Below are 27,889 nucleotides of genomic sequence, written 5' to 3'. Positions count from 1 at the left end.
GAATGGCAAAGAGTCAGTTTCAAAAAATAAAAGTTATAACTAGATGTTTGGGAATAGGACAGCCCTGGGAACTGCTTTGTTCTGATGTGACTTAGCCTGTACTATTTGTAGAGAAAAATTGGTTTTCTCTTGTTGTTATAAATGGTAGGAGGCATGTTCAGCTCCAGTTAGAGATGCTCGTGCTGGACAAGAACTCCTTTCACTTCTGCATGAAGCATCAGTCTCAGAAACTCATTCCTGAAGTAGAAGTTTCCAAGAGGGTGGACTGCTTACCTTCCCTGTCAGGAGAGTAGATTCCAGAATGACCCCCAATTTTTTTTTTTTGATGATAGGAGGAAAAGCCCACATTTGGTCTTTGTCCCCTGTACCCTCTCTCACCTATCAGAGTCCCTGTATTTTTTCAGTCCAGGGTATTCAGAACATCTCCATGTACTGCAGGGGGTACATGCTCTGCCTTCAGAGCTGTTGGTCTTTTCTCCAGTAAGTGTCCTTCTACTAAAGTAGCGTCACAGTGAAGGGGAGGAAGGAGTACTGATGGAATGTCTTAGCTCTGAGATACTGCAGGAAGAGTGGGAATGCTTTGGATCGGGGGTAGGCATGTTAGGAAGCATGGAGATTTGGGGGAGAAGACAAAGCATTGTTAAAATTTTGATAGAGGTCTGCTGGGAAAGTCTCCACTGTAAAGACTCTTGTGCCCCTTTCTGGTTGAACAATTCGCAGGCTCCACGCTTGCTTTCATATGCCTTGGTTTTGAAGCAGTCAACAAAAAAGCATCCTGCTGCCAGGGCCAACCATCAAAAAGAGAAAAGAGAGCAATGCAAACCGTGGGGGAATGTGCTAGAGAGAAATATTGTAGAGCAGAAACGTAGCTCTGCTGGCCTGATACCATGTGCATTATCTCCCCCAAAGGACCCCGTGGTTTAATGGATGGGGCTTTAACCTGCCCAGAGGTCAGTCTCTGCTGGACAAGTGGAACCTCATCCCTGAGGGCATCGACATACTCATGACACACGGACCTCCTCTAGGTAAGTGAAGCAAAAGGTTGTCCTTTTGTCATAGAACTGCCTTTTTTCATAATAATAAAGTGTAATAAATAATGCTTCGGGGATATAATCATTTTCTCTCAAAAAATAAAAAATGAACACAAAAAGAAAAGCCAATGTCTTTAAAAGAAACCAGTATGATAATTAAACTCAGCAGTTCTGCTGGGCTTACAGGTGTTCTTAAAATTAAATTTTTTTTATTTAGTCGAGTCAGGGAAAATCAAATGAGTATGGAGCACCGCAGTCTTTTGAGCTTGATCATTTATTTTAAGAACGTACTTCTCAGGAGTGAGGGAGGTGGAATGAAATGATGGAAACTTTTGTTTAAAGTGGTTCATTTGGGGTGCCTCGGTGGCACAGTTGGTTAAGCATTCTGCTCTTGCTTTCAGCTCAGGTAGTGGGATCAAACCCCCCCCCCCCCCCCATCGGGCTCCATGCTCAGCACAGAGTCTGCTCCAGATTCTCTCCCTCGCCCCCCACTTCTCTCTCTCTTTTTCTCTCTGTCTCTCCCAAAGATAAGATAAAGTAGCTCATTTCCTTTTCCATCTAATAGTAGGACCTGGGAAATCTTTATAGTTGAACGTTGGAGCTAATAAATGAACAAAGAATCCTTTTTTTCTTTTTTTGTTAAGGCTAAGGTGTTAAGTAAGGACTTACGTTGAAAGTTATTTAATAATACTCATTCTACAGAATCCTTGAACTTACATCCAGTTTAGATTGCCAGTGTGCTTCAAAGTTACCTTTAGTTACGCAGATTATGGTCCAGAAGATGATTCTTTGACTCATATAATTATCTTTTAATTATTCATGAAACTTGTTATCTCTTTGACTTAGCTACAGAACATTTTTCAAATGCGACTATCACCTTGATCCCCATCTGTCTGGTATCTATTACGCCAGGACCCTTCCTATCCAACAAAGGTGTACTCAGGAAATTCAGATACTTCACTTTCAGTAGGAGAGTTTTCTTTTTTTTAGATTGTGGTTAAAAAAAAAAATACATAGCGTGAAATCTGCACTCTTAATAAATGTTCAAATGTATAGTACTAGCAAAGTTTGTTTTGGAAAGAGGAAGAAAACGCTTAGTACAAAATAAATTATTTTCACAATTTTTTCCCTGTGGCTTGGGGTTGTCCATATCACTTGCCTCCTCTGTCAACTGAAAAATAAAAAATCTAACACACGTCCCATACTGTGAATTTAATCTTCGTAAATATTGTCTCCTCCAACCCACTTAGGGCTGCTTCCCTTCCCTTCCAAGGGAAGTGCTCTCTGTTTCACATGGAAACAGCAGAAGGAAGAACCAAGCCATGAGTTATGGTGGCACATTTTAATGATAGGGAGAAGCAAGAGAGGAGGAGCCAGTTCTGTTACAGATAGAGAAGCTGTCCAGATTTGCACAAGATCTTAGCCGTTCCTGACTCCTTCAGTATTTCAGAATCACCATCCCCATGCTTTTTTCCCTATTCTATCCCATCCCATCCCATGTTTTAAAAGATTATACTTACCAACAACATGTATCATCCTAATTAATTAATTTCCTTATTTTGTAGTCATTAGAGACTAAATCCTGAATTGTTAGCTAAATATTCTGATCAGCGTGAGTTACCCAGTGAGACCTACAGAGAGAGCATCCCAGCCAACTTGATCCTTTCCCTGAGCGGCCTCCTTCTGTAGAGAAACAATTCCCCTTAGGCTGTTTATTGTAAATAAGACTTGCATATCCTCAGGACAGAAACATCTACATGACTGAAGCCTTATTTGGAATATAGCTTTGAATAGAACAATTCATTCAAGCCATTAATTTTGGTACAGAAGCCAGTAGCAGTAGTAAGTCTGAATTCTAGCCTCCAAAGAATTCAGATATCCCAAGAACTTTTAAGAGGGAGACTACCATCCCTCCCTTTGTAGGAAACATGGCACCATCCAGACAGTTGGCTGTGGGTAGAGCAAGGTAAGTCAATTCTACATCAACGAGTTCCACACTAAAAGGTCAGGCTAGGTTTTCCTAAGGTTCAGTTGAAACTTATCAGTACATTATTGGGATTCTGGTGAAAATGCTGGATTGGGTGGGAGATAGAAATTGGCCTTGAATTCTGTCCTGCTGAGAAGAAAAGCCATCTCTCCAGGAGACTTTACTATTCTGGTGGAAGCAGGATGCCTCCTCAGGTTGATCCTATATGAAATGAGGTCTTTCCCCTTTCCAGAAAAACATACCCATGAGGGAATATGCCAGTCTTAGGATTTTTTTCCTCTGAAACCCCTGGCTGAATTTTTCTAAGGCCCCCATTCTCATCTAATGTTCTTTGCAGCCTCTCCAGCTGCTCCCCACACTCCAGTTACCATATTTTTACAGAGATGCTATATTTTCGTTTCTCCGGGTTCGCCAAAGTGCAGTAAACTTGTCTTTCCATTTCTGCATCATTTCTAAATAGTAGAACTCAGCTAATAGAGCTATGGTGCGGATTCCCACTTATTACAATTTAGCTGTCATTCCCAGCTGTCTTCTTCACACCCATCCTGCTGAGGTGTATGGGTTCCATTTCTGACCATAATTGTTCAGATACCTGACTTTTGCTATAATTGATGTCGGTTTTTATGGATTTTCTGCATTAGGCATAGAAGTAAGTGGCTTTTACTTTAAAGATAGTCAATTAGCCCCAGCTTACCGGATGCCACCATGAGGTCACATTGTTGCCTATTACTAGACAGGAGACTGGAGGAGGAAGCTTGACACTTCCAAGCTTTGGTCAGCAGGAACCGCCAAAGGTGAAGAGTTGATGTACCTAAGGAGAGCCAGGTTTCTTGTGGCCAGCTTACAGACAGCCCCTCCTAGCCTGTCTTCTTTGAGCCATCCTAGAGGTAAACTGCTATAAGAAAGACATAATAAAAAAAAAGAGAGAGAGAAAGTAACGGAATCGTGAAAGAAAGAGATATTGCAGGACTGCCAGGAATAAATGTCATTAGGCCCATGAAGATTTGAAATCGGGGCTGCATAAATCAAATCCCTTACAGAAAAAAAAATGTTAATTAACAGGAAGAAAAAAATGGAAACTAAAAAAAAATTTTTTTTCAAGAACCTAAAGAAGACAAAGTGACAAGTGAAAAGTTCCTTAAAAGCCATTGTGAGCTTTAATGGAGAGGCTAGGATTACAGATAATGTAATAAACCTTCTGTGAGTTATGGCTTCCTGAAAGTCTAAATGAAACCTTACCTGAAGAAAGAAAATTAAGAGTATTGATTGCATTTTGCCCTTAGGTTTTCGAGACTGGGTTCCAAAGGAGCTTCAAAGAGTGGGCTGCGTGGAGCTTTTAAACACAGTCCAGAGACGAGTCCGGCCCAAGCTCCACGTATTTGGTGGAATCCATGAAGGTAAGACCAGAAGAAAGGAGTTCACAAGAGGTTGGGTCACTATCCATGATTTCATTCCAGAATGGGGACCTTGGCTACACTGAATATGACTAGAGCAGTGGTTGTCAAAGTTTTTACCAGTGGGAGAACCCTTGTATAAGATGAATTGTTAGGAGAAACGCCTGTATGTAATATCTTTTATATGATACATTTTTTATATGGAGCTGCTCTCTTTTAAGCAGAGTGGAGAGAAAAAGCCCGGTCTGGCTCACCTTACGGGAAAACCCAGCACTCCCCCAGGCAACTTCTAGAATCTCAGGGCTCTGACGAGAAATATTTGCTAACCACCAACCAACTGTAGAGCAGCCCTGAGGTTAAAAAGAAAAAAAAAAAAAAGACATTTTTTTTCCTTAAAAGAGCTAGAGGAAATGGCCTAGATGTTAGACCAAATATCTTCCATGGCCTCGCTCTACCTATAAATGTTGTGTTTCACATGGAATGCACGTGAAGAACCCAGGAAGACAAGACAGTCTCTGAAGCAAGTAACTTTGGACACTCAACGAAAGTTATAGAACAGAAATGGCAGGAACCTGCCATCATTTGCAGGTAGTCATTTCCTTACTAACCTCAGAAAACCATTTCAGGCTTCTCAGAAATCATCCGCACTCTCAGGTCAGGCTGAGGCTACACAGAATAATTAAATCTCCCTTAAGTGGGAACTGGTCCAGTTGCCTCTAGTTCCGCCTCTCAAGGTAAGCTGGAGTCGAGTTCACAGAACCTGAAAGCCTCCCAGGAAACTTCACGGTTCTAGGTTTTGTCTTTCCTTCCTCTTTTAGACTAGGGTTTTCAGAGAGATGCAAAGCTGTTTTTCAGCAGGCCTTAGATTTTTCTGGCCCCACTGGCCTCTCCCTGTTACATGGGTTTGTGTGCCGTGGGTGCGTTTACATAGGCAGCTGCCGAATTTCCTCCAGCTCCTGCTTACAGCTTGTACTCTGGAGTTATTTATGAATCTGCAGGCGAGTTGTTCAGGCCTATGTGTCTGACGAAGCGAAAAAACAAAAGTTTGCTTCTCAAAGCCCGCAAATCCATTGGCTTCCAGGTTAGGCATGGAATTAAAAGCATATGTATTGAAAATCATCCTACTAATGCCGGAGAAAATTCATTGTGCCCCAAGTGCAAGCACCAGCTGAGTGCATGGAATGCAGGCATGCAGCTTTCCAAGAGTGGACATCATCCTACTCTGACTTTGAGCTGTAGTCTTAAAAAAGGGAGGCCCTTCTCTAAGGATTGGCGGGGAGGTGGGGGGATGGATGGGAGCTCCTGTCCAACAGGCATTTCTGGGGGACAGTTATCAGGCTTGAATTCCTGCAGCCTGCCTATGTGAGTTTGTATTTCATCCGGGGTTTTTTTTTTTTTTTAATCATTAATTAGCTTTAAACTAGCCAGACAATTGGGGAATTCCACTGAAGTCCCAAAATAATAAACTTGCTTAAAAGGGAGGGGATCATATTCAAATAAACTTGTCTCACTTTTATTCACTTAAGACAGCTGAAGAGGGCAGAGAGAGGGCAAATACCAACCTCTTGATGGAGAGAGATAACAAGACTTTATGACCCCAGAACTAAACAGTGCACATTTTAAATGCCTCTTTTCTTTTCTTAAGAGATTTTTCCATTGACCCTCATTAAGCTCTCCACAGGCTTACTTGGAGAAATTTTAGCAAATGGAAAGAAAGGAAGAAAAAAAAAAAAAAAAGACAAGAAAAAAACCTCAGTTATTTCTGTAAGTCCTGGTAATTTAATTGTTCACGGGCATATTTTTCTATTCCGTAAGAGCCTGATACCAACATAGAATTACAAACTGAATCGCAGAGGCTCTAAGGTAGATATAAGGTATCCAGGTCAATGTGCAAACTTGCAAACATGTTAAAAGTTTCAACAAATTAAAAATTATAAAAGGGACCTACATACCAAAGACCCAAGAAAAACTTTTGTAGCTTTTCATGATAGGTCACAAGAGATTTATATTCTGCACGTGGGAAGTGTTTTTGCTTGATCCAGTGCCCGGGTGAGCTTAGGAAGCTGTGTCCTATGGTGATGTGTGTCTGCAAATCACTTGGATATTCGATTACTTGACTTTTTTTTGAATGAAATGGCACCAAAAAGCCACACAATTCAAGTGAGATAAGATCACTTCTTGTTAACCATTCATTGAGGCAGTTTAGAGATTATCTCATAGACAAGGAAACTGAGCATCCCCCCCACCCCTCTGCACCCCCCCTTCCGGATCCCAGTGCTCTGTGCTCTTTCCTGCCTCACCTGCCCCAAAGCCCATTTGGGGTTTTGGATGTGTGCACCCTAAGGAGCCTCTTCTGTGACTCTCTCTGTTCCCTAGAACTCAGTAATGAATGCAGGGCTTTGAAATGAAAATCATATTTTAAGAAGAGGGGAGAAGTGTTTTTCTCTGTATTCTCACTAGTAAAGAAATCACAGTCTTTCCCCGACAAATCTAATGCTTAAATAAGGAAAAAAGAATCCCTTTTCTTTGAAGTCAAGGATTCTCCCTCTAAAGAAAACAGAATGTAATTGGAAGGCAGCTTCTGAAAGCTGTTATCATCTGGGGAGGCTTCATTGAATCTCATCTCACTGCCCACTGGCAAAGATTTTTGAGTTTTCCTTGCCTGACAGCCCACCACTGAGTCACTATCATTTGTGTATATTACAGTAAGCATGACACTCTGTCTCCACAGGTTACGGCATTATGACCGACGGTTATACAACGTACATCAATGCCTCAACGTGTACAGTCAGCTTTCAACCGACCAACCCTCCAATTATATTTGACCTTCCAAACCCACAGGGTTCCTGAAGCTCTAAAAGCCCAATTGGAATGTGAGGGAAGGTCTATAAACTGCCATTTTTCTAATTATAAACTTACATTCTCTTACTTGTTTATTTCCAAATCCTGTGAGTTCTTTTTGTAAATTACTGGAACACAAATGACGCTAGAGGTTGTGCTTCTCCTTTATTTTATTTTATTTTTTATTTTTTAAAAATGGGGCGTCCATTCAAAATGAAAGGAGCATTGTGAATTTGTAAAATGACTTCCGTTCTCTCCAAGGCCACGCCATAGTAAATTGTGAGTATTCGCCAAAGGACAGCCAAGCTTTCTTTTTAAAAGGTGATGAAAGTCTTATTTTGATATGCTTTAAGCTGGAAGAAAAAGAAAAGAGAGAGAGAGAGAGAGAGAAACAGGTAGGTAGTGTTTTAAAAACCACCCAGATTTGCACAACTGTTTAAGAGTATTGTTCGAAGTATTTTATTTTTTGATGTTTTGTTGTTGTTGTTGTTTTCTTGGTAACGCTTACTTTTTTGCAGACATGGCCTGGATTTATAGCAATCTTTTCAACAAAAAGTAGGCGTGGAAAAGACTTCTCTTCACACTCTCACTATAAAGAAAGCTGCGTCCAGGGAAGAAAACGGCCCTCGTTTAAAGGATGGCTTAGCTAGTGAGATCCGCATTGTGGTTCTACAAGGTCTCATTGTTTGTTTGTTTCTTTTAAATTATTTTAGCTTTAAAAATATGGGAATGGAATCTGTCAAGAGCAAGTATTTCGTGCAGTTAAAAAAAAATTGAGCGTGCAGACTCCTTTTCAGTATGGGTTTATATATATAAATATTTTTTGTGTATTATGACTAAGTTAGGAGTTTAATATTGCCAAGGACAGTACGACTGCAAAGGGATGCTTTATAGCAAGGCATCAGAAGTCCGAAGGGGCTGACACATTTTCTCAGAACTCAAGGTCTCAAAGAGCTTGAGTTAAGTCTCGGTACAGTTACAGGCGTGTACAGACTTAAGTGGATGCAATGGGAGGTAACTAAAATAAGGCTTAGTCGTCCTTTATATTTAAATACCCTGAATCGTCTTCTTACTTCCTCTCCCTCCCCCCATTTTGCACTGTGTGTCGATGCAATCTTCGCTAGCACAAAATATTGTCGCTAATAGTCATTTCTGTTTTCCCATTGTAAATGCTGTTGAGCTTTATTCTATTTTATGTTATCTTGTTAATGAAATTTAGGAAAGCAGTTGTTTCTTTTAAATTTATTGTGATATTCTATATCTAGCGGCCTTTATATGCAAATAAAATTGCAAGATTTTTAAATCTGTCCTGTTTGGAGGGTTGGCTGGTAGGAGGATGGTGGTTTAGTCCTGGGGAAGGAGGGATTTATTCACATGCAGCATTAGTACTGCCTTTCAGAAGAATTAGAATAAGTGATTTTTTTTTCTGATTTTCAATAAATTTTTATTACCCACCATTCACAGGCTGGCAGGTAGATCGATAAGGCACTCAGTCTACTCTTTCCTTCCATCACACTGTCATCTATCTTGCCGTGGGCTTCTGAGGGTGAATATTTCATCCTCACCATTGTAATTTCTATGAGAAGGCTGACCGTGCAGTGGAGGCTGTGGACGCCTATGTGCCTGGCAGCGAGAGGGTGAACTAGTGGGTAATAGAGTAACCACTGCAGAGTCTTACTTGTCCCCAGGAGCATTACCCCATCACCCCCTCACTATTCTTTTATTGATGTCCCTCACTAAAACGTGGCAGCCAGGAGTCCAACAGGTGGTGGTGGAGTGTGGTAAACCAAGTTAAGTCTTTTTTATTTTTAAAAAAAAAAGTCTTTTTTATTTTCCCTGGAACAGCCATTGAAGAAAAGCAGCATGATCTGGAATCTGCTGTGTAGGCCGAAAGTCTGTGTTCCTGTGCTCACTGGATTGTATTCTGACAGATTTTCCTTTCCTCCTTCCATTGCGGACCCTTTGGTTGTAATTGATGAAAAGAATCCTTGATTTCGGTACCAGTAGGGTAGAGAGAATGTTTTAGGCCAGAATTCCAGCTCAGGTTCACATGTAATCATCTTGGGCCATCATAGTTGTTAATATTGATTAAGTGTCTTGGACGCCACCTAGAGTGGACACTTTGGTCTGAGCTCGCAGAGCAGACGCTTGACCTTCCCAAGCAGAGGTGGTCCATGACCATAGTAGCCATGATGGACCAAAGGAGGTACTGTGAGAAGTTAACAACCCTCCTCTGATCTGCTACATCAATAGAAGAAGGTGTTGACTTCAGGGCTCTTCCTAGGGAGCTGGAGTGAAAGGTGACTGAATGGAAATTTCATTTGGAGCTAAGCTTGGACTTCTGGAAAAGCAGGCTTTCCAGAGACAGGTGGATGATCATGATGACAAGTATGCATGTACAGCTCTTGACAGCACGTCTGGACACAAACTAATTAAGCTAAGCACTTACTAAAATTGCTTTCCATTGTGAGGGGGCAGGAAGCAACCCAGCCTGCTAAATCTACAGGGCAGACTGGCTCATGGTCCGGGTTCACCATTCCATATGTATGAATTGCCTCCAGGAGGGCCAGGATGACTGTCCAAAGGCCTGACGCTTTATCCACTGGGCCTTCTAACAAAGGAACATTTGAAATAGCTCTTACAAATTGGCACTTTCTGTCCTTTCATCACCAGGCACTCTGCTGAGCAGGTCTCATATTTTGTTTCTTTCCTCACAAAACCCTGGGAGAGGTCACATAAGCCCTACTTTATAGATAGGGAACCAAGGCTCCAAAAGTTAAATAAATTTCCCTAGAAAAATGGAAGGTTCAAAACCAGGTCCGTCTGAATTCGTAGCCCCTTGCCCTTTTTTATCACCTGGGCTCTGGACTAGAAAAGTTGATCCCCTTCAAGAGCTGATACAAAATTGATTTGGGCCTGGGGGCATTTCCTATCACTTACGTAGGAGCTGTTGGAGCATCCTTCAGTGTGGCTTTATAACATCAAATTGGACCACTTCTCTGCTGGAGACACAGCACACTGCGTGGATCCAAGCACAGAGCCTGGGGCCGGCAGGCCTGTCCAGGTCCTGGCTCCTCCTCAGACTGGCTCTGACACCTTGGGCTGGGTACTTTACCATCGCTATAAACGGGGATTGGTGATGATGAAGTTGCTGTAAGTCGTGATACGGAGATCACTGCCTACAGCATCCAGTTTGTTAAATAACCGCCTCCCCCCACTCCCCGTGCACCCTTGACATTCTCCAGGCAGGACCTGTCTGTTGCCTTCTCACCCTCAAGAGCACCAGTTGCATTATTTCTGAGAAAGTGTATTTGTTTGCATTCCTTGGAAACTGTAATGAACCTCTTTCATGAGACAATGAAGAACCCCAAGGGCACTTGTGAGAGGCAGATAAGGGGGTCTGACTTTTCAGTGTGGGTATCGTATTTTGCAAATCCCTTCTAATCATCTCAGGAGAGGAAGGGGTCTGTACTCTTCAGAGTTGCTTTAAATGGCACCCGTGGATCTCAGCACCTCTGTCTCTCCTTGGAGTCTTTGTATTCCGTGTCACCATCTCTTTCAAGCTCAGTTAGTCAATTTTTTTCTCTCCATTTTCTCCCAATCCCCTTTTGTCGTATAAAGATGTTGGGGGGTTGCTGAAATCCCCTTAAGAGGCAGGTCACTGTTATTCTGACAGGTGGCCAGCGTTAAGCCTGCCTTCATCTCCATCACTTAAGTAAATAAATACTGTGACCCAGGTCTTAAGTAGGGAGAAACAGAAGCTGGGAGGATTTGGGATTTGTCAATTGCAGATAAAATACTTGCTGTGCCCAGAATAATGTCCCCCCCCCCCCCCAGCAAGGCCATGCTGCTCCATCAGAGTGAACATCCATCTTTTATTTTGGTTTTCCAGTATCTTTTCATGCCCTGTTCCCATCTTCCTACAAGTTTCAAATACTTTTTGTTGAGTTATTAAAACAAAGTGAATTAAGGTCTACTTTGTTTTGAGAATTTGGCTATAAGCTGAGGCATTTGGAAACATGGCTGGGCACAGAGCGGAAAGCAGTTGGATGAGGGGAGGGTTCCAGGACTGGACATTCTTAATAGGCGGTTTTATAGAAGGTTCCAGGCCCACTTTTGGATGTCAGCTTCTAAATGCAAAATGTTTTTTCTCCTACTTGATGATGAAGTAGCAAGACTGCTACCTGTGTGTCCACTCTCTGACAAGGTTCTTTCCCTTCCTTTTCAAGATGTTATCTCTACCTTTCTGCTCATGTCCTGCCTTTCCATGGAAGAGAAAACCACACTGATCCAAAAGCCTCTCTGCAAAGCCTCACTCTTCCCTGGTGTCCATTGTCAAGTCAGGCTCCACAACTCAAGAGAGGTTCAGAGAGGGTCAGTGGCACCACCATGGTCACACAGTAAATCAAAAGAAATAGCCCCCTATATTGGCATTTGGGCCCTTAATTTTTTTTAAAGATTTTATTTATTTATTAATGAGAGACACACAGAGAGAGAGGCAGAGGGGAGAGGCAGGCTCCATGCAGGGAGCCCAACACGGGACTCAATCCCAGGTCTCCAGGATCACGCCCTGGGCTGAAGGTGGTGCTAAACCGCTGAGCCACCCGGGCTGCCTTAGGCTCTTAATTTTGAACTTGAACTGTTTTTTCAGTTTGACATTCAGGAATTAATCACAGATGGAGAGATCAGTTTGGCCAGACATAATATGATTTTTCACCAGAGAACAACAACCTGCCTATCTATCTGTGGCTTCTTATTATTAAGCCAGATTATTATTAGACTTTAGAATCTGACCTCCAAGTGTTCCCATGATGAGTCACTTTGTTTCCTTTCAACCAGTCCACCTATAACGACACTGACAGGCAGCCAATTCCTCCTCCCACAAGAGAGATGTTGCTCTTTTGTCACGTGTTTTGACATACACGGATATATCCAGTCTGAAACCTGTTGGGTGTCCGTAAGAGCCCCTGACTTTGGAATCCAATGCGCTTGCTTTCAAACCCCAGCAATGCCATTTGCCTTCTGGGTAGCCTTGGATGTGCTGCTGTACTTTGCTCAGGCTCCTGTTCCACATCTGTATAATGGGAATAATTCCCGCCTCACCGTGGATTTATTGGAATTAATTTGATAATATCACTAGGCTCCTGGGCCACAGAGCTCTCATTATACATGGAAGATTTTATTATGCTGTCCATCACAATTTCTTAAAGCAAAGGAAAAGGGCTATGGGGGTGAAAAAGGAAACATTAGCTTATTTTTCCAGGTTATTCAGAGTCTTTCACAAGAGAAAGTGAATTCCTTGAACTGAACTGAATTAAGGTAATGGAGCTGCAAGCCCACGCCACACATAAATTGAGCTCTTTAATTCCCGCACCCCCCACCCCCCACCCCCGCCCTCTCAAATACAAGACAAAACATTTGTGGTAGGTTCTTCTCAACTCCTCCTTGTTTCCTTCCTGAATTAGGGATGTCTTACAAGACAAAAATCTTGAGGTAAAAGGCCTTTCATATCTGAGAGCATCTATATCTGGGTAATGGTGAGAGAGAGAAATGCATTTCCATTAGGAAGCATGGCCACAGTGGTACTAAAAGCACGAATAGACTAAACACGGAGAGGCAGAGAGCCTGCACCCATCAATCAGCTTTGATTTTTATGAAGCCACGGTTACCATGAGGTGCATCCGAGTGCTCTCAAGCCCGCTTACCAAGGGAAGGGGCCTGTAATTTCATAGCCCATTTCTGCCCTGACCTTAGTGGATGACCTTGAGGATAGGTTGAGATTTTCAGTAGAAGCTTCTAAAATAGCAAATGACTTGGAACCCAAATTCTCCATGCTTGGGCTCACCAACATGCCCTGGCCCACATTGGCTATAATGCTCGGGTACCAAGTACTTAATCCTCAAAAGGACTCCTTTTTCCTAGAGGCCTTTCCTGAATCCCCCTGCCCATACCCAGAATGCCTCCTTTCCATACTGCCACGTCCCCCGCGAGTACTTCCACCCGCATCATGTTCCGACTGTTGCTTGTGTGCCTGTGAGCTCCCTGAGTTCAGTGACCACGTCTTCTGCATTCCCAGCATCTAGGTCTGAAGACATGCTTTCTTAATGAATTAATCAGTGTTTGGCAGACAATAGCCAGGTATGTGAGAAAGATAGGAGAAATTAATCACAGATGAAATCAATAGACATTTCCTGCACATGATAGGCACAGTGCCAGACCAGTACGCTTCATTTGCAAGACTCCGTTCTTGTCATGAAAGGTCCTTATAATTTGGTGAAGAAGACAATATATTGACACAATGAAATTAAATAGCAGTAAGGTTTAAATAATAGTTAAAAGAGCAATAAAAGAAAATCAGGGCCTGTGATCGGTTTGTCCAGTTATGTGAGTGGCCATCCTTATGGGGAAGTGCAGGCCGGGGATTGAAGTCTCAGACAAGCACTGGCAGCCAACCTAGGAAAGGGAGTCTGAGTGATAATGATAATGTCAATCCCAGGCAGCTTCATTCCTGAAGGAGAAAAACCGGTCTGGCCAGTGGCAATTCCAAGTGTGTCACGTAGCTGGTTTGTTTTCTTAATTTACTCTATGAAATGGTTTTCTCTAATGGCATGCCATTGACGAAATGCGCCATAATGTCTCCATCCATCACCTCCAAATGCTTTTGCATGCATCGGTTGTTGACTTGTTTTCTCCCGTTCAGCACATAAATGAGAGGAATGATTTATCCAAGGCCACCAGTTACTCTTCTGTGGAATCTGAAATAGCTCTCTGGAGAAATACTGCCCTGAGCACATGTTTCTTTATACTGTTCTCGACTTGTCTTGGAGGGTGACTTTGGCCTGAGCTGCACTGATGTCCCTCTGACCAGTGTTTCCTGGGGAGCCGGTCAAGGTGTCCACTGTGGTCTGTGACTCAGATGAAAGGGCTTGCATTCCTGTGGTGTGACCACTAGGGTTGCATTATGAGGTATGGAAGCCAGGGCTTTGGCCTTTGAAGCGATGTGTGGACATTTGGACAAGCAATGATTCTTCCATGAGTTCTCTTGAACTCACTCTTACCAGGAAGAGAAAAGATATTGCATGCACGAGTGCAGTTCCTTCCTTCTTTCAATTTGCCCCACTTCCTTGAACTCCCCATGAGGGAGACATTTGGCCTTTAACCCCTCAGTTTTGCATAGCTTAGCAGATCAGAAATGGAAGATAAATAGGAACATCAAGATAATTCTTACCTGCTGAAGGTTCCTTGAAAGAAGGCGGAGTCTTGCATTTCCTAAGTAAGCTCTAGTACTGACTCAAACACCAGAAGGGGACCACTTCACAAGGTTTTTGTCTTATTAGATGATGACAATAATGATAAGATAAAGATAATACAACACAGTACTCCCATCTAGCATTATTAAATGGTGGTGAGATTTGAAACTCTATGTTTATCTTCCTAATTCTTAACTCAAAAAGTTGAAAAATACAACTTGGAGGGTTTCGCCTGAGAAATTTGTTTAAATATACTTTATAGAAATAAGAAAAGTGATACTTATCACAACTTTGTTTCTGCATTAAAGTATCTCTTGTGAAAGAATGTGTGTGTATGTGTCTGTCAGTCTGTCTGTGTCTTCTTCAACAATACTGTGTCCCATGTATAACAAATTAACCCTTTTCCTTGATTGGTTATATTTCTGGTTACCAGTCTGGCCAGTGGCAATTCCAAGTGTGTCACGTAGCTGGTTTTGAAATAAGAATGGAATTGGAATAAGCTGGAATTGAAATAAGATGTACAGAAGGATAAGAACTTCCTTACATTGTTTTCTTAAGGACTAAATAACCAAAATAAAAAATCGGGAGCTAATCATAAGATTGCTAGTTGCGATGGGAGCAATATGTTGGTTCCACATCTTAAGAGTGGAATTCACGTGTCCTGAAAAGATTGAGAAACTATGGTAGATGGGCGTTATATTTCTCTTGCGTTCACATACAACAGATCATCTTCCCAAGGAAGGATCAAGTCTATGGATACAGCATCCAGGAATTGCAATAACGTTATTTGAGTTCAGAGATTGTGCAGAGAAATTTACTCTAGAAACGTCAAGTGGGGGTAGGGGAATGGGATAAGGAAAGAGAAAGCAAGAGGTCTAAATCCAAACCTGAATGAACCTTTTGATTTCCCAGGCTAAGAGGTGTGACTTGTGAATATCTTTTGATCACTTGCTTTCTCTAAACTATGAATTGATATATTTATCTTCTCTGATGTTAGGACGCCCTTGAACAGAAGGGGCAAGTGAGTTGGTTGCCTGGCTGTTTCATTAATATGAAGTCCGCTGGCTTTTGTAGGGGCCCAGGAGATCTGGACCTCTCATCACTTCTATACGTGATGGGTTTTTCCAGCACAATCAACACTGTGGCGCATGGAAAACTGTTTCGTGAAGATGTTACTCTTACAGAAGACTTATCCCAAGAAATAAATTATGTATCTCTGGTGAAGTGACAATATGTGGGCTATTCCAGCTATACTTGTGGATTCAGCAGTATCCCATTTATTGATATGAATATTTATATCCATGCCAGTAGTGCTGCGGTTGTTGGTAGCATTTGCAGTGAATAGCTTGACTGGGATGCTGAGGACATCACCTACTGTTTGGAAAGCTCAGCATTCTCAAAGCTATTTAAAGAACCCCTTCATCACCACCACTTTGGACCGATGTTAAAAGTAATTCAATAGAGCCAATCTCCTTTCATTACCACTCCCCACCCCCCAAAATAATTACAGCTGGCCTAGAGGCATTCTGGAGGGAGATGTATGTTGGTCCTTTTTGTTCTTTTATGTAGTTCTCTCTCATCTGAAAGTTTTGTAAAATTGAAATTGCCATTCTCCAGTTGAATCCACTTACAGTTCACTTAGTTACAAAATGTTTCTACTACTCACCTGAAATCAAAGAGATTCTGTTTTAGTCTTCATTCCTAGAATGAGCTTTGGAGGTGGAGTGGCACACCCAATATATATCTTTTTGTTTTGTTTTTTTTTTTTAATATTTACTTATTTATTTATTTATTAGAGAGAAAGAGGAAGAGACACAGGCAGAGGGAGAAGCAGGCTCTATGCAGGGAGCCCGACGTGGGACTTGATCCCGGGTCTCCAGGATCACGCCCTGGGCTGAAGGTGGCACTAAACCGCTAAGCCACCAGGGCTGCCCTTTTTGGGTGTTTTTAATGGCCAGTAACATGTACCTGAGGGATAGTAAGTTGAGGTCAGGGAAGCAAATCCGTACCTTTACACTCATGCACCCAGTTACTAATATTTATCATGTGGCCGCTCTGCATCAGGCACTCTGTTTAGCATAAGATTCAGTCTAGAATCGGGCCAGAGAAGCTCCAACCAAAGCCTTAACCACATGGTCTAACCTGCATCAGAGCAAATGAGCCTGTTTCCTCCAAGTAATGTGTATGAAAATCAGTGGTACTACAACATTTTCTCCACCTGCTGTCCTATAACTCACGGTCTCAATCTTTTGTAGTAGTATTTGCAGACCAGGGCTTATATTTCATAAGTTTTATTTTGGGGCCATGACATGTGTAAAAAGGAAAATGTATCCGTAAATTCATTTAGGAAAGTTTGATGACAAATATGTTTTATTGGAAAAAGGAATGAATACAAAATAATTGGCCTTTGGACCTAGTTAGAAGAGCATGTCTATAACAAAGAGGTCTGGCTAATATTAAATCTCAGAAATTAAAGTTTCAGGCCTTTTAAACTTTTAGTGTTTGGATGATATGTCTTAAAACAGGCTAATGAATGCACTCTTTATTCTTCAAGGATTTAGAACTTCTCTGGCTAATATTAACATTGGTATCAACAAAGTCATGTTGAAAGGGATGCTCAAATAATGAAGAATGGAATATCTCTCCCATGGGCCAGGACCTTAACTGTTTTAAAGCTTTGGGACAATTCCTGAATTCTCCTACTGTTTCCTTTTTCTTCCAAGTAAGACTGCCTCCTTTTTCTTCCAAGTAAGTCAGTCAAAAACTTTCTCTCCGCAAATACGTTCTCTAATTACAAATAAGGAATTAACTACAAACTCAAGACTTTAAGTGTTTCTTCAGAACAGTGCTGAGTTTCAAGACTATTTGTGAGGCTGAGATAAATTCTTTTTTATTTCAGAAACTTTCTGTCTGTTTTTTAAAAGCAATTATCTTAAAGGTTAGAGATTATGGCCATAATTTGATATCCACAATTTATAATCTTTAGCTGGTAGCTCAACCATCTTTTTTTTTTTTTTTTTTTGAGACTCTACTGAGGTCTTCATTGCAAATGAAGCCTCTCTAATCTTCACCCATTGTCCATTTACACATGAGTAAATATGTTAAACTGTTCGTAAAATGATAAAATAATTCTGAAGATAAATGCAAAATGACTTTTACAAAGACAAGAAACAGTACATTACATTCTACTCTGAGTAATGTCTGCCAGCATTCCAGAGGCCAGAGATTTGATAAAACAGCAATTTAAAGGATGGGGAGAAATGATTCCATACTGAAAAATTCCAGTTCCTTGGGTTGGGAGTCTAATTTTGGAGGAAAGGCAAAGCACAAGATTTTTTCTTACCTTTGTAATTCGGCAGTTCTTAAGCTAATAAATTAGAGGAAGTGGTTAGTTTGAGACATGGAGAAAATTGGATACAGCATGAAAAATTAACAACAGTGTTAATGAGAAAGTGGCTTATAAGTCCTGTGCTTGAATTTAATATGCAGAGTGATTAGGTCTTCATAAAGTTGTTTATTATTAAAAAAAAAAAGTATTTGCTCTCTTTTTAATGTTTCCAGATCCTGCCAAGGTCAAAGAAGACAATCTTTGCTTTGTCACATTATGTTCTGGTATAAGGGTTGATAGTTTAATGAAATTGTTATAGAAGAGCCAGCAGCCAGTGTACATCAGACTTGTGTGTGTCACTGGGAGAGCATCTTTCACAAACAATTAGCTCTTTATAAGACATATGATAGTCCTCAAATTTATCACATATGTCCCATGCCTCCTGAATAAAAATACCATTTGCAACCAACCAAAATTAATCTGGGTCCAACTGAAGAGAAGAACGTCAACCCCTTAGTTCTTGTGGGAAGTTAACTCTCTCAAGTCTGATTGCGTACCATTTTATGCTTTTTAGTTGATAGATCTTTACCCACTTGTACTTCCAAAGAGCTATTTCTGATACTAAAAGAAAGTTTAATACATCTCTCTTGTCCAAGTGATATTTGATTCCCAGGAACCAAAATTCACTCCAGTTCACTTCAAAAAGAGCAGGGGGTGGGGGGTGGCTGCAGTTTAAAAGGAGAGATATAATAAATACAAGAAACAAGCAAACCTAGGGAGGGAACAAACCAAGAATCTCCAGGCATCTCAGTAGTAGTTGTTCATGGATCTTTTATCTGGTGCTTAAAGAAAATACTACCTGATCAGCTTCTTCCTAATCAATGAACTGGCATCCCAGGTTATGTGTCTACCCCTGATATAATCAGCAGTAGCCAGGGTCACATAAGACCTAGAACTACCTCTTTGGCAAATGAGTGGAATAGGTTGAATTTAAGTCAAAGAAGTTGTGTTAAAAGGGGACTAGCATTCATTATTCTTGTCCAAAGCCCCATACAATTTCAACCCTAGCACCTTAAAATAACTCATTGGTATGACCACGGAGAGTGGTTGAAAGAATATAAGTGAATTGAGGCAAATCTCTCTCTACTACTAAAGGGGGGTGGGGGAGCTACAATAATTTATAGCCCTTGAAGTGCTGATATGAATCATAGTACCATGTTTACCTCTAAGGATAATGATTTATTAAGAAATCCCTAGCCCAGTTTTCCTTGTTTCCTACAAAATGGAGAAATGGAGTGGTCAAACTCAAGGAATGAATTGTGCAGGCTAAGCTAAGAAGCATCTCTTGAAAAATGTTTGGCCCTGTCCCCAATAAAGATCCATAATAGGTGGATTTTTAGTTTCATGGTTAAGCTAGGTCACAAGGCATATGGTTGAAAAGATCATCTCAGGATGATAATGGTGGTGAATAGCTCATACTTTTAGTATCATATTTGGAACATGGGATTTGGGGTCAGACAGATTTGATTTCAGGACAGGATTCTATCACTCACTAGCTGAGAGGTTTTGATCAGATTCCATAATCTCTTTGAGCCTCAGTTCCCTCATCATTAAAATGAAAGTGATGGGGTGTCTAGATGGCCCAGTTGGTAAAGCATCTGACTCTTGATCTCAGCTCAGTTCCTCATCTCAGGGGTGTGAGTGTGGGCCCTGTGTTGGGCTCCAGGCTGGGCGTGGAGCCTACTTAAAAATAAAAATAAAATAGAATAGAATAAAATGAGAGTCATAACAGTACTGATCTCGTAGGATTATTGAGAGAAAATGGATGCAAAGAGCTTAGCATGGTGCCTGACACATGTGCTACCATTATCAAATCATTTATTAGACCTTTTATATATTCCAATGGTTGATTTATGACTTCTCTCCCTTGTACTTTTCTACACTCCTTAAATTCACTTTGCATGTGCTTGTGTAACTATTTTAAATTAAAAAATAAGCTAACAAAAAATAGCATTCAACTAGTGATTGAGATGGAGATGATTGTATCCTGGGCACTGAAATCGAAATGTTAACAAAGAAAAAAATGAAAGCTGATCAGATGTAGGAAGTTGTGACTCCGAGTTTGCAAGTAAACCTGAGATTTCCTTCAATAAATTTGATTTCCTCCACTGTCTCCTTGTGTTGTTGCGCTGAAATCCAGAATTAGAAAGCACATATTTAAGACTAGCTCTGCGAAGCAAACCACCAGCCACTTGTAAGACATAAATTTATAGCACCCATAAAATGTATAGTTATGTACAAGCATAAGGAATAAGCAGTCTAGGGGATAAGAAATTTAATAAAAAAGTGCAGATACATGCAGCCAGCTGCTAAAAGCTGAAATAGGAATATTCTCAGCAGTGGGTATGTGCTGCCATCGAATGCTTAAATCAGTACAGGTAGGGCATTCAAAAGGCTTCTAAGGGGTCAAGTTGCTCCAGGTATTTTGCAAGGTTATATTGTCTGTGAGTGAATGATTTTGCTCAGGGGAGTCAGAGGACAGAGTACTCTGTTAGTCCCCAAGGGGTCTTATCTGTTGTGACTCGCAAAAACCCCAAGTAGGAAGATGGGTCAGAGATCTGAAATCTAAGCCTTGCTGGAATGCGTTGATCCTTAGAAGTAAGCGTCTCAGTATGATAAATATGAACTCCTCAAGCCGGTTAGGGAATGGAAATTTAAGAACCAGTTAGGTCAAAGATCAGGAAATTTATGACGATTATCTGCGGTTACAGTGTAGAGTGTTTGAGGATGGTTTAAGCCAAAGAGTCCAGTGCCTGTAAATCTTGAGAGTGATATTAATACCTCTGTGAGCATGTGTGTACAACGTTTCTGAAAAGATTAATTGCAAAGGCCAGTTCCCAGGAAAGACAAGCAGGTAATTGGCATTTAATTAATGAGAATAAGTTATATTAAATTAAAGACTTAGAATCCTTGATTATTTATCTTCCTGTAGCCACTGTGACAATCTACTCTTAGATTATTAACTCGGCACTGTTTTCCAAGAGGCCAAACTAAACCTTCTGCTCAGACTGTATAAATAATATGTTTGCATCTCAACCATGAGAACAAAATAACTTTTGGGAAATCACAGAGGATTTTTTTTAACATAAATGATTTCTCTTGAAATTCTTTTGAAATTAAATCCAGCAGAGGATCTAAGGTATTCTCAGGCATATTCCATACCTCCAGAATCCAGAAGAGCTGACATGAACTATTGTTAGTAGAAAGGTTGGGAGCTTGAGGGCCAGTCTGACCTGAGGTTAAGTCCTGGTTCGGCCTCATATTAACTACATAGCCTTGGGTATGTTATTAAAATTCTCTCGGGATCCTTGGGTGGCGCAGCGGTTTGGCGCCTGCCTTTGGCCGGGGGCGCGATCCTGGAGACCCAAGATCGAATCCCACATCGGGCTCCCGGGGCATGGAGCCTGCACCCTCTGCCTGTGTCTCTGCCTCTCTCTCTCTCTCTCTCTCTCTCTCTCTCTCTCTCTGACTATCATAAATAAATAAAAAAAAAAATTTTTAAATAAAATAATAAAAATTCTCTGAGGTTCAGTTCTTATCTTTAGAAGTAAATAATACCCACCTGAAATGTATTGTTTAAAAAATTAAATACAGTAAATTTCCATAGTCAACTCTATCACCTACACAGTGCTCAATAAAAGATTTTTCTCTTTACTTTCTCCTTTTGTAGCACAAGATGACAGCAGTTAGAAAATTAGTCTGTAACAAAGTTGTAGAACTCATCCTATTTGAATTTAACAATTCCTATAGTGTTAACATTAATCAAGACAGTGTGGTTCTGGTGAAGGGATAGATATTACTCCAATGGAATAGAATAGAAAGTTCAAAATAGTACCATATGGTATGACCAATTTTTTTTAAAGGTACCAAGGCAATTCAATGAAGAGACACAGGTCTTTTCAACAAATAGAGTTAGAACAACTAAACTTGCAAAATAAAATACAATGCAAAAATAAATAAACCTAGACCTGAATCTCATAGATTGTATAAAAATTAACTCAAATGAATCATTCATCTAATTGTAAGACATATGTGAAGCTTTCAGAAGAAAATAGAAAATATTTTGTGACCTGGAATTATGCAAAGTTCTTAGATATGACCTCAAAAGCATAATAGATAAAGAAAAGAAGGTAAGTTGTACTTTATTAAGAAACTTATGCTCTGTTAAAATGAAAAGACAAGTTACAGGCTGCAAGAAAATACGTGCAAATCACATTATGTCTTATAGGCTAGAATATATTTTTTTAAAGTCTTAAAACTCAATCACATTGAAAATGGTAAAAGACTTAAATAGACACTTTACCAAAGAGGAGATGTGGATGCCATATAAACACAAGAAAAGATGTTCAACATCATTAATCATTAGGGAAATGAGATACAAATAATTTGTGCTTGCAAATTAAAACCACCACGTATTACCACTGCTACCATTAAATGGCAAAGGGAGGGAAGGAGGAAGGAAAGATGGAAGAAGGAAGGAAGGAAGGAAGGAAGAAGAAAAGGAAGGGGGGAATCTGAGAATTCCAAGTGTTAATGAGAATATAGAGCAACTAGAATTCTAATGAATTATGACTAGGAATGCAAAATACAGTGACTTGGAAAATAATTTATTGTTTCCTATGAAATTAAATATGCATTGATCATAAGGCCTAGCAGTCTCACTCCTGGGTATTTACACTAGAGCTCTGATAACTTAGGTTTACACAGAAACCTGTACACCATTGTTTATACCGTCTCCTTTCATAATCACCAGCCACTAGAAACAACTCAAATGTCCTTTGGTGGGTGAATACATAGACAAACTGTAGTATATCCATATAGTGGAATATTGCTTAGCAATGAAGAAGAAGAAACTAATACCCACAACATGGATGAATTTCAAGCATTAAAGACAGTCTGAAAATGTTATATCTTGTATGATCCCATTTATATGGTATCTTCAAAAAGACGAAACTATAGTGAACAATGTTTGCCAGGGTTGGAGGGTAATATATGAATTTAGTTGGGCAGCATGGGGAAGTTTGGGGGTGGGAGGAGTTGAAGGAACCATTCTGTACCCTGACTGTGATGGTGATGGTTGTTACACAAATCTACATGTGTCTTAAAACTCAAAAAGCCACATTCTTCCACCCCCTATAAAAGTCAAATTGACTATATATTAATTTTTTGAATAGAATAAAGTAGAATATGATGCCAGCAAGAAGTCATTTTGACTTCTAATAAATAAGACATAACACCCTAGAATCCTGGGACTCTTTCTGTAAGTATAATTTATTCATTTATTGAACAAACATACTCTTCCTATGTATCTGCATTATTTTAGGTGCAGGGGACGAAGTACTAAACATAACATAAACTCATGGGAATATGAATCACCATAAATAACTATATAGTATGTCAGGTATTATGGTAAAGAAGTATGAAATTAGGGAAGGTTGTGTTGCCATTCTACATAGGGTGGTTGTGGAGGACAATTGAAGCATAGACACAAAGGAAGAGAAAGAGCAAGTTATGCAAATACCTTTGAATGCTGCAGGCAAAAGGGGCAATCTTAGGTGGAACTCCTCCAATAGAGTATACCAGACGGGTCAGAGTAGAACCACTCTAGTTGAAACCAAGTGAGAGAGCCCTAGAGACCCTGTTGCAGAACTCTAGGTTTAGGATGAAGAATACAATGTGATAACCACTAAGCCAACCCATCCCTGTACAGAGCCTATCTGGTTTCAAGCTAAGAAATCTCTCTTAGGAAAGAAAAATCTCTTATCCAAGGCCAAGATGAAATGCTTGTCTGAAAATCCCAACAGTCTGAAAATCCCAACAGTCAGAGGCATGCTTTAGGCCTAAGTGATAAAGCCAAAGTTGCCTAAAGACCACAGAGACTATGTCCACGGTGAAGTGAGGGCAGAAATCAGCTTGTCTGATAGGACATGGAGACGAGACTGGCCACTGGTATACTTTCAGTGATGCTGTGGGTGCCCAGTAGGTATGGTGGAGAAGCACAATTCTAACCCAAATGATTCATAATTCATTTGGGACAGAGGAACAGCTGTGGATGGGAGGTGATCCCCAGATTGGTTGCAAGTTGAAGGTTCCCAAACTCAAAGTATGGATGTTCAGAAGATGGTGCCTGGGAAAAACCCTAGGATTGAGAGAGGCCAGCAGGAAGGACAGAAGGCTGACTAGAGACAAGTCAATAAAATACTGGGGCAATCATAGAATGCAAGATTCTGGATAATGTGACTGGAAAGAAGCTAGTGGACACACTGAAACCTTATTTGACCTGAGCCCTGAGCACAGCTGAAAATATCCCCAGATCCTGCTGCTTTACTCCTCCAGCCTCAATGGCTGCTCCTTGGGTTTGTCTTGAAGATGGACAAAGCTTCAGTGAAGAGCATGAGGACTCCCATCAGCTTCTCCACTCCCAACTGGAGCTGCAGCTCCAGAAAATCCAAAGGAACCCGTCCCCTTTAAGAACCAATGGCTTGCAGGGACTGGCTTCCTGCCAGTATGGAAAAGTAGAACGGTAGACATTTAAAGCCCTGTTTGAAAACTGTCATTTTTCCAACAGCCTCAGATGGGGTGATTAATCAAGAAGCAATTCCAGAGAGAAGCCATCTTCTTTACCTACTTAAATCTCCCAGGTTAAGTTGTATTTTAAGCCTCAGCTTATTTTTAGACAAGTTTGTTGCTGTTGCCTAACCCTATGTTAAAGCAATTATTGTCTGCGAGGGTCATGCAGAGTTCAGTAGAACTGAAAAACTCACAGCCTTTAGCATTAATGGGGTGAGCAGCTCATTCAGGGCCTTTTCCTTAAAGGGACAGAGCAGAGACAACTGTCAATAGGACAAAAACAGATTTAACATTGCAAGAGAAGGGAGGCTGCTTCTTTTTTGTGGCCTCTGGCAAAGACCCCAAAAATCAAACAAAAAAAAAATGTTAGAGTCAAGTCTCATCTTCTACATGCCAGCGCTCAAAAAATATTGTTGAATTTGTTATTGGGGCTCAAGCAGGAAATCAGAAATTCAAAAAAGCGGAGGGAAGAGAACTAGTCTATTTTAAACACCTACTGTGTGCCAGCTGCTTCGCCCTATGTTGCCTAAATTCTCACATCTACTCCACTGTAGTTGTATATGCTGAGCGTCCTTTGCAGGTGAGGAAACTGAGACCCAAAGAGGTAAGTAGTTTGCTCAAGATTACGCAGTAAGTAACTGGCAGAGCCAGGATTAGAACCCAGGTTGGTCTGACTATAATTTGTGCATCTTTTTCGTGCTAGTCGCTACCCCACATTCAAGCGCAACAATAGGGTTTTGATGTCAGGGTAACTGGGGAGGTTGAATTTCTCTTTGTTCTTTTAGATTCTAGAAGTATGTGTGATGATATTTATTTCGGACACCTCTTCTTAATTTGAATTCTCTTTGGAAAATAACAAGAACTAATACTTACGACTTAACAAATACCAGATATTGAAGCAAAATGGCATTCCTCATTGAATCTACACACAGCACACGTATCTACGTAAATAAAAGATTCAGTCGTCATCCCATTTTTCAGAGGAGGAAGCCAAAGCCTAGAGAGTTTATGTCTCTTGTTTCCATATCATGGCTAGTGTGTGGTGGAGCCAGAGCTCAAACCGAGCATTTTGATTTGAGAGCCTGTTCTTAACCTGCTGTGTCTTTGGGCACCATACTTCCACCCCTGACTGATAAAGCTAAGCACCCATCCCACGTTTCCTCCATGAGGAGTCTAACGGCTGAGCTGCAGCCTCTCTGCAGGATGTGTGGACAGTGCAAGAGAAAGGATGCAATGACCACATGAGAAGACTCCAGACATTCTCCTCTCCCCAGCTTCTGGGACCTGCAGTCCTTCTGTGCCATGGCTGTGGTATGTTGTTTAATGACTGCGAATTCCTTCCATTCCAGTGTCCAGGCCCCTTTGCCCTGGACAAAGGGCACTTTGCACCCTTCGCTGTCCAGGAGGAGAGCCTATTCCTCCACGCATTGAATCTGGACTGTGGCTGTGACTTACTGTGACCCATCTACTTCCACTATCTTTGAAAGCTGCCCAGAGGCCACCATACAAAGAAGCTGATCTAGCCGACTGGAAGAGGAGAGGCCAAATGCTGGAGAAGGGAGGCGTCCCAGCCAATGGCCAGCACCCACTGCCACACCTGCCAGAAGGCCCACCATCTCTATCTTTGAGCCCAGCTGACCCTTCAGCCAAATGCAGCTGCTTGAGTGAACCCAGGCAAAAACCTTGGAGCTAATTCATAGAATCTCATGAAAAATAATTGTTGTTTTAAGCCACATTGAGGGGCGGGGGGGGGCACACAGCAAAGGCTAACTGAAACAGTGTTCCTTTGAAGTACAGAGCAATGGAAGGGTCCTCGGTTGACACACTTCTCTGGAACACCCCAAAGGGTGCTGCTGTTCAATCAATGGAAATGATGCCCTCCAGATTCTTGCCTTCATTACCATCAAATCCTCCAGGGAACAAAGGATGGTTTCAGGCCTCTTTTATCTTTTGGGCAACACAGACAGGACACCCATGCTGTTAGACTGACAGTGTTTGAGATCTGAAAAAAATACTGTTCCAGTAAATTTTTTAAAAAGCAGAAAATCAAAACTACAAAATATTTAGTTGAATGTCTGCAAATGGCATAACATGCCAACTAGTTACCTGCATTTCAACACGTAGAGTGATACATTCAACGCTTACAAAATATATTTAATGTGAACCACTGTACTTAAATCAATGATTTAGGATGCTTTTTCCTAAAAGGGAGATGACCTGGGGCACATGAAGATTTTTAGTGGGTTGGGCATTTTGTGTGTTGATAGACCTGGGAGCTCTGGGGACTTGGCCACTAAAATTTATTGCAATGCCCCAAACTCCCACTGTGTTACACAATCCTATCCTTCGGAAGAAGATTAAGTGTGAAGTTCCTAAAACTAAGGGTGCCCTATCTACCCAAGTCAGTTACCCAGAAAAGTCAACATCACCAGCCTTAGCCTCTCAGAGGCTCCTTGAGGCAGATCAAAGTGATCAAAGTCAGCAGCAAGGTCACGGGAAAGCAATACGGTATTTTCTAGAGAAACGGAGCATTGTGGGGCAAAGTTTACCATGGGATACTTCAATGAAGCCATGAAGAATTCCCGAATTGTTCATTAGCGGATTGGGAATTCTCTAAAGTCTAAATGCCACCCGAGGAAAGGAAGCAGGGAGTTCCTGAATTTCTGCACGTCAGAATCCTAACCACAGCCGCACATTTTATGAAAACGTAGAAGCAAAAGCTGGCACAGCTTAGCAGGGGAACCAAAAAGAACTCTTGCTGCCACATTAACCCCCAGAGAATAGGAAGTCCCCAGGATGCCATCTTCAAAGATGAGAATTAGCCATTTCCGCCTGAGCGGAGCTCTCAGTTTAGTTCTGCAGGTGACCACACACGCTGTTCTTGTTCTCCTGTTCGATCTCTAGTGTTGGAGAATATCCCCAACCTTAAGGAAGTTTCCCTAAATCCAGTGTAGCCCAAAGACTATGCTGCAGGAAGGGGTTGTTCTTATTGGAGGCCATTAGGATCATTAACTAAACTCATGAATCACTCCTCCAAAGCAACTGCTTGGTGGAGAGGCCTTGTTGAGAGCCAGGGTTGCCCTTAATTTCATCTAGTGCAGGCAGTCCCCTGGAGAGATGCCAAGAGGTGGTTTATGGGGATGGGGAAGTAATCAATACACCATCAGAGCGGGAGCCAAATAATTTAGGTCATGTTCATCTGAGGAAGGGCAGACCTTCCAGAAAGGGCATCGATAACCATAGTTGAGGGAGAGTGGGGGAGACAGGAGGGAAGGAAGGGGAGAAGCGAGAAAGAATATGTTAATACAAGGGAATTTGAACATTTTTGGAATATTAACATTTTGTTAATAGGAGGGAACTGTCAGAATAATTGGGAAAAGTGGACAGGTTTCTTTAAAGATGTTTCCTGCCAGGTCTAATATGCCTCA

At 41.2% G+C, this 27,889-nt stretch overlaps 1 protein-coding gene across 10 annotated transcripts in view; it reads left to right on the top strand.

Annotated features, from left to right (window-relative positions):
• Positions 1–14,828, top strand: part of MPPED2 (metallophosphoesterase domain containing 2) — a 182,168-nt gene extending 167,340 nt beyond the window's left edge. For 5 of the 10 annotated variants that reach the window (XM_026012802.2, XM_072759028.1, XM_026012799.2 and 2 more), the window contains 3 exons: positions 910–1,025; positions 4,302–4,415; positions 7,144–8,556. In XM_026012802.2, coding sequence (XP_025868587.1) covers positions 910–1,025; positions 4,302–4,415; positions 7,144–7,262 — 349 coding nt within the window. In that variant the 3' untranslated portion in view covers positions 7,263–8,556. Of the gene's footprint in view, positions 1–909; positions 1,026–4,301; positions 4,416–7,143 lie in introns of all 10 variants that reach the window. The other 5 variants (XR_012001727.1, XR_012001728.1, XR_012001729.1 and 2 more) reach the window with 2 other exon arrangements.
• Positions 14,829–27,889: the final 13,061 nt, after the last annotated feature.

Source organism: Vulpes vulpes, chromosome 5 (assembly GCF_048418805.1).
Source record: "Vulpes vulpes isolate BD-2025 chromosome 5, VulVul3, whole genome shotgun sequence".
In the NCBI taxonomy this organism is placed as follows: domain Eukaryota; kingdom Metazoa; phylum Chordata; class Mammalia; order Carnivora; family Canidae; genus Vulpes; species Vulpes vulpes.
Note: the sequence above shows the minus strand (reverse complement) of the source record. Positions and strands in the feature narration are given on the sequence as shown.